The sequence below is a fragment of the Neopsephotus bourkii genome, unplaced genomic scaffold (assembly GCF_033783945.1).
Source record: "Neopsephotus bourkii isolate Nb327-2 ecotype Australia unplaced genomic scaffold, CSIRO-AGI_Nbou_v1 NB_1768, whole genome shotgun sequence".
Classification (NCBI taxonomy): domain Eukaryota; kingdom Metazoa; phylum Chordata; class Aves; order Psittaciformes; family Psittacidae; genus Neopsephotus; species Neopsephotus bourkii.
In genome coordinates, this window is record NW_026902242.1 from 8,972,807 (window position 1) to 8,985,095 (window position 12,289).

Below are 12,289 nucleotides of genomic sequence, written 5' to 3' on the forward strand. Positions count from 1 at the left end.
GAATGAAGAATGGGGTGTTTCAGATGCTCTCACTAATTAATCTGATCTGTCAGGGAAGGAAGACTTAGAACACATTCTAATCTGTATTTTTTGCCAACACAAATACTGTCACATACAATATAGCTTATCTTTTTAGTTTATGGTGCTGAGCACAGGGAGCCAGATGAAACAAACTGCATTTAAGAATAAGTAACACTAAATATAAGCATGAATCTATTTTTATGTAATTTTCACTCCATAATTTAGGAAATACTTTTACAATACTATTTCCAAGCTGACTCTTGCCCTCCTCTTTGCTGATACACAATATTTTCAGGAAAGAATTAAATATTACATATCTATCCACATTAAAAAAACAACAAGGGGTAAAAAGATTATGCCAAGAGAATCAGATAAGCATACAGTAAATACTATTTGATAGTACACATCTTGAGTCTTACAAGTATTTAAAATCCAAATATTAACCCTTACCAGGAAATGATGACCAGCTGTGCAGTACCAGTTCTCCATTCTTCAACTGCCCTTTATAATCAAACACCATGGTATTTACCCAGGCTACAGGATAATGCTGTGAAAGGAAAAAATGGTTACATGGAACAGTGCCAATGAACATTACTACGCAGCAAGCAATACAGTATAGGCAAAACAGAGTTGGGCTTTTTAAAATGGGGATATCTTTCAGAAAAGCAGTTAAACACATCCATCGTCTTCAGTATGTACTCCAGTACCACTGAGTGCTACTCAGACTTCATTTTAAGGGCACAGAAACATGCATTTCTCTGAATGTGAGCCTAGATGCTAATTTGTCCATCTTCATCAGAACCCATTTAGAGTTCAGAACAAAACTGACCTTTTGAAATACAACTATTTAAACAACCATATGCCAACTGGCTTACAACAACAATGGTCGTGCCTTCATCAGCGTATGAGAAGCATGAAAAGTTTCTTTTTGCATCAGTCATAGAATCCCAGACTGGTTTGGGTTGGAAGGGACCTTAAAGCCCAGCCAGTCCCACCCCCCTGCCACAGGCAGGGTCACCTTCCACTACAGCAGGTTGCTCCAAGCCCCTTCCAACGTGACCTTGAACACTGCCAGGGATGGGGCAGCCACAGCTTCTCAGGGCACCCTGTGCCAGTGCCTCAGCACCCTCACAGGGAAGAATTTGTTTCCTGATAGTAAAGCTATTATTAAAAACACATTGAAAATTATTATAAAATTAGATTTAAATATATGTATTTAAAATATAAAAATATTTATAAAACTAAGTTTAAAGATATTTATACTATAAACATTATTCGAACATTCAAATATATTTATTGTAAATTAAAAATAATAATTATGATGTGCAATGCTTATTACATATCCTCGTTGTCCATTGGGTTGCAGGGTTTTTTTCCCCTCCATTTTGCAGTCTTTAACACTAAAATGAAGTAATGAAAGATTTCTGAACAGTCATTTCAATATAACCCAGAGTTACACTCAAGAAACCAAGAAGAAACAATTACCACTTTTCCTGCTTTCCTTATGGTTTGGTATTTAGAAGGATTCATTGCCTTGGTTGACTTTTTCGTTTTCACCTTATCCATCACAGCATAAACTGCAAAGCAGAGCCTTGCCATTCTTGGAAGATCGCAGACATTTATTTCAAACTCCAACACTTCATTCCAAACATGGTCACTTCTCCCAGATATTTCTGTGCTTACAATAGTTTTACAAAGGAGCTCTGTACCATGGAAAAGACCAGCCCTAACATGAACCTGCAATAAAGAAATGAGACATTTTAAACTTGCCACAGAACCCATAGAATTCTGCATAGAATATTATACAGAACATACATATGTGCATTTCATCAATATATCTGTCTTAAAAGAAATACTAATTTTGATGTTTTAAAATAAATCGCATAATCACAGATTCATAGAACAGTTAGGGTTAGAAAGGACCTTAAGATCATCAAGTTCCAAACCCCCTGCCATGGGCAGGGACACCTCACACTAGACCATGTCACCCAAGGCTCTGTCCAACCTGGCCTTGAACACCGCCAGGGATGGAGCATCTACCACTTCTTTGGGTAACCTATTCCAGTGCCTCACCACCCTCACAGCAAATAACTTATTCCTTTATATCCAATCTAAACTTCCTCCATTTCAGTTTACACCCATAATGCTTGAAATACTTTGCTATTCATGTCACCAGCCAAATCAAAATGTATTTGTTTAAATAATGCTGGCTACCAATTTTTTCAGTACTGTATTACTTATATTACCACACAACAAACAGTAACAAATAAATACAATATATGGATACACAAATGCTTCTAACAACATACCTAACACAAAAAGAAAAAAGTAGGAAATAAACTATTAAGCAGAATGGAAAAGACTAATTTTCTGAACACAAATTCAACCCTCCAGGTAGAACCTACTTGCACTTCTAAATGAGAAAAGGTTGGTGGTTTTCAGCCAAAGAAAACAATATCATTTTTTACTTAAATCGCTCATTAAAACATATAGAGGGAACACGGCTGACCCAGACATCAGACATCACCTGTAATAGCAAGAGAAACAGTAACAACAATATACGTAATTGGCAGAGATTTTATTTTGTCTTTAGCACCCAGAACCCAGCGAAATCAGCTAGCCTGAATGATAAAAATGAGGAACAGGAAAGGAGAAGGGCAAGAAAAGAAGAAGCTGGTGTTATTAGCCCTGAAATTACACCCATTCCAGGCCAATGCTAAGATGTGTATCGTTTCTGCATTTGTGTTCAACAAACACACATACACAGGAAACTGCATGTTTTCAAGTATCCATATTCTCTGACAGTTCAAATGGGAATGACAGGTCTTTATTTTTGTTGCCTGAGCAAACAACAAAGAGAAATATGTCAGCTTCTTCGAGGTGATCTTCCAAAGTATCAGGGGTTTTGGGTGAGGAAAAGATGACCTGATGTTTCAGGTTCCCTATGCTTCTCAAACAACATTCCCAATGATCCCTTTAAGCTACTATATTATTTCTAAGCACTGTAAGGGAAAGGCAGAGATGTTTAAAATTTGTTTCAGATTTTAGATTAAAAAAAAAATTAAAATTCACTTTTGAATTCCCAAAGACACAAACAAGATCTGCTCTGGAAGAGAGCCTGTCTTTCCCTCCTTCAAAGGAACAACAGTGTCATCAACACTGAAGCAGTTCCAGTATCAATATGCTTGACTTGGCTACACCAGCTTCTGCTCAGTACTAAGTTCTCCATCAACTAGCTCAGATAAACTAGTGACTGGCAAACTGTAATGCAGTTTAAATGAAGTCATGCTAGAGAGAAAATCTCTCTTCAGCACGGTATAATCCGTGGAGGAGGCATTAGCAGCATCAACAGATGGTCTCTATATAACACCCATTCTTGACTTCACTGGAACAATTGCTACTACTGATCAAGAGACTGCTTTCACAGCATAGGCAGAGGCATTAGGTCTTGGAGAACACACTATTATAGATCACACTCTTTGACAGAGGTGCCATAGGAACATCCATTATTAACTGACTCATTGACTTACATATATACAGTCCCTATTTCATTTCCAAGCTTACAAACTACCACTGAAAGAAAAAGTTCAGTTTAAAATCCTGAATTCACTTGAGTCTCAGCCATACTCATAAGAATCACGATTATGTATTTCTGGAATGCACAGCTTCACCCCTGTGAGTTAAGAACAGCAACATGAACATCCATGAAACAGATCGCATGAAAGTAACCTTACTTCAGGAAATCTAAATGTATGCAGCTGACACATGTGTGCATGCCTATATGTAACAATACACATACACAATAAAAATTCTTCTTCATTGTATTTACAGTGGGGTTTTTATTTCTCTGTAATTACAGATTGCAGCCATATATTCCTCAAAAACAAAATACTGTGGCTGATGTCAGAGAACGGATTAAAATTGCTTCGTTCATAACCTTCTTCAAACAACTCACCAGATGGTCCTTTATTAATTCATCTGGAGATTTATTATTCATTCAACCGAATTCATAATCAAGTTCTTTTGCTGACTTAATGACATCTTAGGGAAATACAATTACATCTAGTATATGCTTTTGCTTTAACACCAGCAACAGTAAATGTTCTAAAATTAGGCTGTCTGGGGGAGAGGTGGGAGTTGTTTTTTAGCCAGGGATTTAAGCTTACATTTGCATCATTTTGAATATTATCCTTTGCTATTATCTGATATAACCTTACATGCCACCACATTTCCCCAGCTTTTTTTTTTACTTTATTAAGAGCATATGCAATCAAGTAAAAGATACTCAATCCAGCTCACATTAGTGCAGTGCTATCCATCTGACACCTGTTTTGTTTCCCACTACAAACACTGCCTTTGTGAACCCTGTTCGTGATTTGAGCAAAAATGGATGGATATTGGCTTGATCCAAAGCACAATGAAACTTAAACAACAATGGCAGTGAATGAAACAGACTTAGAATCACAACTAGGAAACAAACACGATCTCAATAGTCACAATTCCAAAATTAGTAGAGACAGACAATGAAGGGAAACATGCACAAGCTTGCAAAGTTAATATATGCATTCTTGTTCTTGGGTAACTACAGGACTGTAACATTTTCAAGATTAAAAAGCATTCAGAATATCAAATAAGATTCAGGCAAGTGTCCACAGGCACCGATACCAAAAAAACTGTCATTGTTCCTGTTTCTTCTCAAGCTTTCCAAGTATATTTTCTTTTTCCTCTAAAAGCATACTGAAAGTAACCAAGATGCAGTTTTTCTAAGTATGACACCCCACCCCGAAAATAAAACCAAGTAGCTACATTGCTTCTGGAATCCACCTTCTCTTTTCCCTTCCCTTTTCTTTTAAAAGCTTTAAGAGTCTACAGAATGTAGACTTAAGATATTACAACAACTAGCCAAATAATGGTTTGGACAAGTATAAGGGAAACATCTGTTTTTGCAGACATCCATTTCCATAGCCAAAGTGTCTTTGGTAGTAAAATTGTAACTATGGCTCATTGAGCTATGTAGTAAAACATAGTACTGCTAACACACAAGGAGGTTATAACAACAGGTTTGAAGGAAAAAAATAAAAATCCACAGAGTATTCTGAATAAACCATCAGAACAGCAACTTCAATGGCTTTTTTAATTTCTTCCCAATCTACATGATTGACTATGTAATTTACCAATTGCCAAGCAAAGGAAAGGAAATAAATCTTGTTCTGTCTCACAGGCAAGTGCCTTGTAAGGTCTAAAAGTAGTTGTGCAATAAATTCCCACATGTCAACAGCCTGTGGTCTGTAAACCAGTCAGAAGCCCAGCCGTGTGCATTTTTACAGGAAGAGATATTGCAGCTTTTTGTGTTCAGCATGTTTAGAAAACAAGACATATCGTATATAAGCATGCAGTCTGTGCTTACACACACATTGACTGTGTTCTGGACTGCAAAAGTACCTTAAGTTCCATTGAAAAATGTTTAGCATTTCATCTGCTTCTGTTTGTCAGATGTTTATGACAGTTTAGTTTGAACAAGCTTATTTTATATCAATGTCAGTACTTTACACATACTATCTTAAAAAACTACCATGTGAACATTTGTGTCATACTGCCCATGATTATTGACAGTGTTCTAATGCACATAGCAAGGTATTGCTTTATTGTCTAAATAATTAATTAATTGTGCAATAAAAGCAATATTTTTAATACTAGTACTGACGTAACTAGGAATAACTAAAAATGCTTTTGCTAAATTAAAATCTGTATGACTAAGTTCAATAACCACTGAAAATTGTTTAAATGATGGACAGAGTATCTTCTGGCACTTGCCACGATTACTTACTTTGGCATTTTCTTCTGTATTTAGTTTATTGCCCTTTAACAGAGTAATCTTGAAAGGGTTGGAAATATCCCATACACTCTGAGAAATAAAACAAAGATACAAGCTCATTTTTAATCCATGCAACATGTTAAGACCTACTTTATTAGCTAAACAAGTTAAGAAAAAGTCATAAATACATATAAAGAGATATTTCTAAAAACAAAGTTGAAATTTTCAAAAAATAAATGGGTTATCATGATCACAAGAGTATACAAAGACTCCCTAAAGAGGAAAAAAGTTTGGAAAAACCACTCAGCTGAAAAGAGGTGGGGGGAATGAATACCACTCACTGACAATTCACAATAACCCTTCAAATTTGTTGTTCATTCTGAATATATACAGTGCATAACAGAGCAAAGTCTGTTCACGTTTCTTAGAATGACAGTATGTAGGTTGTATCTGTGCTCTAAGGACATTAGGTTTAGCAATAAAGCACCATTTTAAAAGAAAAGATGGATGTATAATATGCCCCAAAGTTGCCATCATTGAATTGGCAACATCATGCAAGATATCTGGGCTGGTACAAGAGATCACAGACCACTGTGGCCCAAGCTAGTGGAGCCTACACACTGCACAGAAGCTGGAATATCCAGATTCTCTGCAATAACTGCTGCAGAATTACCCACTCTTTCGGGTTGTGATTTAAAGTAGAATCAATAGCAATGGAAAGGAGATGGTGAGGGGAGGAGGAGGGTGGATGAGGCGAGGAAAGAAAAGAAGTTTCCAGGAAGTCTCAAGGTCTGTTATTCCTGATGTAAATGTTCTTGCAAGGAACAGGAGACTCCAAGTAGACCCTAGGTGACCTACAGTGGAAACCAGCAGTAGTAGCACAAATCCCAGGCACTGTTATTCATATTCCACAAGTCACTGTTTGTTTGGGTATTAGACATTCTCCATATCAACTTACAGTTGTTGTTCTTGTTTTTTTTGGTGGCAGAGGAAGAGGAAGGTTGGATGATTTTCGGTTTATGGCAGCTTCTATGGCAATCATCTCCTGCTCACACATCTTCTTTATAGTGCAACACTCAACTAGAGTCAGCTGAGGAAGAGTCCTGTTCATCACACAGTTGCGTATATACTAAAACCCCATGGAAAACAGATGTTATCAGCTAGTAGACTACTTCTGAGCCAACTTTCAAACCAAAGAAATAAATAATATATTACAAAGACACGAAAAGGTGTACATGTAGAGCTGCAGACATGAGGATGAAGTCTGTTACTGTTCAGCACAGCTGAGCATCCAGTAGCACAGGAAGCAAAGCCAAATTTTGGCCAAGGCACCAGAGAACCGTTGCGGTAAGTTCAAACAGCTTTACATACCTGAAACTGAATTAATGGGTGATCACCAAAAACATATTCAAGCCTTCCACTAACTTGCAGCACATAGTCAGCAGGATCAACTTCCTCATCTTCTTTTCCATGGATAGTCAAACGTTTTCGGATTGCTAGCTCATTCAGTTTGATGGGATTCATGTTAGGAGACACCTGAAAACTAAATACATCCTAAGAAAACACAAACAGGAGTACCAATTATCAAGCTTGTCGTAGTCAGATGTACAAGTTAAATTGTAGCATGCACAATAAAAAACAGGTAGAAGTACTTAACTGTTAAAACCAGACTATTCTTAACACTTCAAGCTGCAAAATGGTCAATTCACAAACTTTTATAGTATGAGAAATGTTTTAAGAACACAGAACATCACCTAATTGATACAGTAGCAATTAAAAAACTTCTACACCAGGTTATTGCCCTAGAAGCTTACATTCTAGAATGTGAATGAGGGAGATTATAAATCATGCATGCATTTCAAGCTATGTAGCAGTACTAGATGTGGTTTTTCTTCTTTCTGGCCAGAAAGAAGTCTAAGTACAATAACACTTGAAATAACAATTTGCTTCTTCAATAAACAGACGAAAATGTTAACATGACTTATGTACAAAACCATCAACTTATTTGGAAGAGTGCAGAAAAGAGCGGAAGCTGCCAATACTTGCAGCATTCTGGATACAACATGGAAACCTGTCCAAAGAACATTTTTAATCTAACTTGTTGAGGCTATCTAGTTATATTGCCAAAGTATCTCTAATTCTGATGCATTCTAGAAAGGTAAGAAGTTACCTCCTTTTTTAAATTTAAAAAAGAAAAAAGGTTAAATTTCCTTATGTAAAAGGTCACCTGTGATACTTTTCATCTCCCTTTAACTTACTACATTATGGTCTGCACACACTTATTGGCAAAGGTTGATTTCGGGAGTCTTTTGGTTTTTTATTAATTTACTAATACGTGATGTATCATCTGGTTCACAGTCTTTTGACCTGTGCTTTATTTACACAGAGGTTTACTGGTAAGAAGCCAAGCTGCCCTAATGAAAAGATCCAACTCTGTAAAGTAAAGCAGAATTAGCTCAGGTTTTTCTCAGTTTCTGCATGGCTCCCAAGAGCTTCCCCCTGTCAGAAAGCTGCCAAAATTTGAAGGGTTTCTTCTCCTATCAAAACTGGTAATAGGTATACAGGGAATGACACTTTTGCTTCTCAGGAAGCTGGTGCTCTGTAACAGCTGCCTTACTTCCAAGTTGTAGGTCTTTAAATGCACATCACAGCAATGGGGATCAGTCTCTCTCTTTTGCAGCACAGACAATTAGGTAGCTTTTACAGCCCCCACACACATTCTAGACAAAAGTTATTTCAGTAGTCCTTTCTCTCAGTCTTGCAGAATTCCTACTGAAAGGACACAACAGTCCCCACACCTTCCCATTTAATCCTCCTGGGGTGATTCTAGTATTCAGGGCAAGTAGTAAAGCCTGGAAGAGAGTTTACTATACTAAAAAGTAGCTCAGATTTGAGCTGTTAACAGCTTTGAAGGTCAGAACTGGCAGGAAAAACATTCAAAACATCTGAAATGTCAGCAGCCTCAGCTATTACAGTGGCATGCAAATACATTCTGCACCAGCAGGAACTTTTCCACGGCTTTTGTACTGTTACCGTACACACATATATGCAACATTTTAATCAAAAGCTAACAACACACAGATATTCTCTCTCCTGGACAACTACAAGTCCTCTAAGCTAAAAGGACTGGAAGAGGTATTGTCATAAACCCACCTATGCATCCAGCATCAGCTAGTGACCAAATTGAGGACTTACCTCTGCATTTAGTGTTTCCAGAATCAGACACTAGTTTACCATTTGAGATTTTTTAAGTTTAAAAATGTAGTATTGGAAATAATAGGGCTTTGTAAATGAAATCTGCCAAATCATTAGAAAACCAGTATCTAGCACCTTGGTCAAAATTGGACACAAAATATAGCCTGAAATATTTACACATTTTCAAGATTTTCAGGTTTTCAATGCTGATCCAATGAATGTAATCCAAAAGAACACAGTGTAGAAATGAATAATGGGAATGCTGGCCTCAAGCAGAATCATAGCTGCTTCAACATCAAGAAACTTAAGCTAAATCATTTTAGGTGGAAACTAAAGGGGGTTTGATTTTATAAATAAGCTATGGGTTTGTTAGCTGAAACAGGAAGGTAAGTCTAAGTCTCAGCTAATGCTTTATTTGTCTATATGCATGTCTAGCATAGGAAATACTAATTCCTTTTTCATTAAAAGATATTGCTCAACCTAATTAGCAGATCAACCCCAAAGATGTTCAACATCCCCCAAGCCTGAAAATGAACACTAGCAAAGCAACACAGTAACAGCCAAAAACAAAGTCCTGACAACTTTGAATTATGTTTTACATTTAAACAAATGTGAAAATACACAGAATATATCATATAAAACATACAAATACATTTTGACTTCAAAGGAACTGTAACTTGACTTTAGAAGTTCAGTTTACAATTGTAGGTTCGCATCCTCACTTTCAAGATCCTGGTGAAAGAATCTGCATTTTAAATCAAATGCCATAAAGTTAGTACTCTATTTTATTTACATCCTTGATCAATCATGTGACGTTCCAATTCATAATCAAGAGCAGGAAATGAAATGTGGTGAACAACCATTCCTACCTGGCAGTTATCAAAATGAACAGCCACTACAAGATTTCCACTATAGAGCTTATCTTGGAAGCTCTCTGGGACAGCAGGTTCCTGCTCTGGTGGGTAAGTGTGCTGTAACCAGTCCATCCAGGAGAGACCCACAAGCGAATGAATCTTTTCCTCACTGATTCTCCGCATTTTAGCTCGGAAGTCATGCACTTCAGGATCTTGTAAGGCATCAAACTCATGGAGACCTGAAAGAATTCAAGCAAGCTAAAGGATACATACCTGTACAAATACTGCTCACCTATTTAGCATCCCACTCAAACCGTTGTTATCTTTAATTTAAGGTTACAGGAGTTTTCTTCAGACATCCCATTCAATAGGGCTGCTCAAAAGTGAGTTGGGCTCTACACTGTCCTCTACATCAGTGGACTTCTGAAGTTACTTGCACAATTCCCATGCAACCTGGCATGAGAGTGTAGTTCAAACCGCAAGAACCAAAGCTTCTCTTAGGTACCATTAAGTGGCAAAGACAACCTTACCCTGAGTTTAAGGTAATTTGGAAAGCTGTAAAGTCTCTTCTCACAGAACCAATGAAAAGAAAGACCAGTAAATGCATCTTAAAGACCACAGAGGAGGAGAAGTGTTTGCAAACTATATATTTTTTTTATTCTACAGAAAGATGACATCCTTTTTGTTTAAAAAAACAGAAAAGGATGTGAGAAGGACTGAAAATAGATAAATTTATTCTTGAATCTTTCTTGTAATTAACATTTTCTACTCAAGTCACCATGACAGGACTTAATATATAACATGACATAATGTCATAATGAAACTCCAACCAATCCAAGTTCCTTTCCCAAAATACGTAGAGAGAGAATACACAGTGGAGAGTCCACAGAGCTGTGATTCTTTGGTAGTTCAGGAAGCATAGGGCCTACAAGTGTTTCTTTTCTCCTCAACTTTGAAAGACATTGTCCAGATTACGCACAGCACTGAACACCTTTTGAGAACAAACTACCAAGTGTAGAGACTGAGACAGGAACATGGTTTTCCACTGCTAAAGTACAGAATAGGGACACAGCTATAACAAGCAGAAGATTCAATGAAAACATCTGAATCTCTCCGAATGTGTCAGAATCTATGTGAATGGTTAAACTGGCTAACTGTTCCCATTGTCAGTTTCAACAAATGGGCAGACAGTGTGCTGATGAAATCTAAACAAAACCTGCAGTCTTTATAAAAGAGCTAACAATGGCTCATTGTTTTGAAACAAGGTATGACCTCACATGACCCCGTCAATCTTGATTGTATAACCCAGCAGAGTGGATTGAAAAGCTGAAAATTCTGAAATAACATCAAGAATAAGTTACTGTGAAACCTTTAAAAATAGCTTTTCATTGTGTGCTGCAAGTCAGTGCCACAATTGAGAGCAAACCCAAGAATCTCATTGTTAACCAAGTCAGAAACCATGTATAACAAAATCATAATAAGTTTAAGCTCCCTCTGCCTGCTGTTAGGCTATTAATGATAACACTTTTCAGGGATTACACTTTCCTTCACTTAGTAATAATATTATAGATTTCCCCCTCACTGAATAAGGTAAAATTTGTTCTTGATTGATGTAGTAATACAACACCGTACTGAAATACAACATTGAAAGTAGCTTTCAACGGCTTTCAAACATTTCATCTTGAGTATTTCAATTCTTTTCAACTACATAAGCTTTAGTTTGAGAAAGGCAAATTCTGACACAGAAATACTTCTTAATGTTTCATTTTCCACTGCTACCTGCCCAATTGAGACCCTCATACAAAACAAAGTTTACCCTCATTTAGAAAAAAAAATTAAATTTAATTACCTTTGCCTATAAGGACACCTATTTTGGAATCCAACTTTTCTCCTGGATCACAGTTCCTTGTCACTAGTTTAAGGACAGGCAGAAAGGGTCTAACATCACAAAGTCTCCGCGTTTCATCCTCTAATTCTTCATGTACAGCAGTCTGATTCACACAGGAGAACATATAAGAGTCAATCTCCATGAGGAGATGAAAAAGTGGATAGGCATGTGCCTGCTTCCATAACAGCTGCAAAGAAAATAAATAAATCAAAACATGAAGGCATGCACATATCTTGTGGCACTGAAGGTAACATTAATTTCATGCATGTCCCTCAAAGAACATAAGAGTAACATGTTTGCTATACCCCTATATATAATGATACATGTCTTGTTTGTAGTCTCTATCTTGAGGTTCTTTTTAAGCAGCAACTTGTGTGCCAAAGTATCCCAAGGGTAAAAAACATACAGGGGCAAGTACAATGAGGTGATAAGAGAAGAGGGCACTAACCCTTATCCCGACGCTTATCCTGGTATTGACCCAATCTAGTCCTATTTGCAGTAAAGCTGCAGGACTAC

General features: G+C 37.0%; 1 protein-coding gene across 2 annotated transcripts in view; it reads right to left on the reverse strand.

Moving 5' to 3' along the window:
* PIK3CB (phosphatidylinositol-4,5-bisphosphate 3-kinase catalytic subunit beta) overlaps positions 1 to 12,289 on the reverse strand; it is a 100,864-nt gene that overhangs the window by 28,151 nt on the left and 60,424 nt on the right. For both annotated transcript variants that reach the window (XM_061378884.1, XM_061378885.1), the window contains 7 exons: positions 11,735 to 11,960; positions 9,901 to 10,124; positions 7,208 to 7,390; positions 6,795 to 6,965; positions 5,849 to 5,926; positions 1,507 to 1,758; positions 472 to 568 (listed from right to left, as the gene is read on the reverse strand). In XM_061378884.1, coding sequence (XP_061234868.1) covers positions 472 to 568; positions 1,507 to 1,758; positions 5,849 to 5,926; positions 6,795 to 6,965; positions 7,208 to 7,390; positions 9,901 to 10,124; positions 11,735 to 11,960 — 1,231 coding nt within the window. The remainder of the gene's footprint in view (positions 1 to 471; positions 569 to 1,506; positions 1,759 to 5,848; positions 5,927 to 6,794; positions 6,966 to 7,207; positions 7,391 to 9,900; positions 10,125 to 11,734; positions 11,961 to 12,289) is intronic.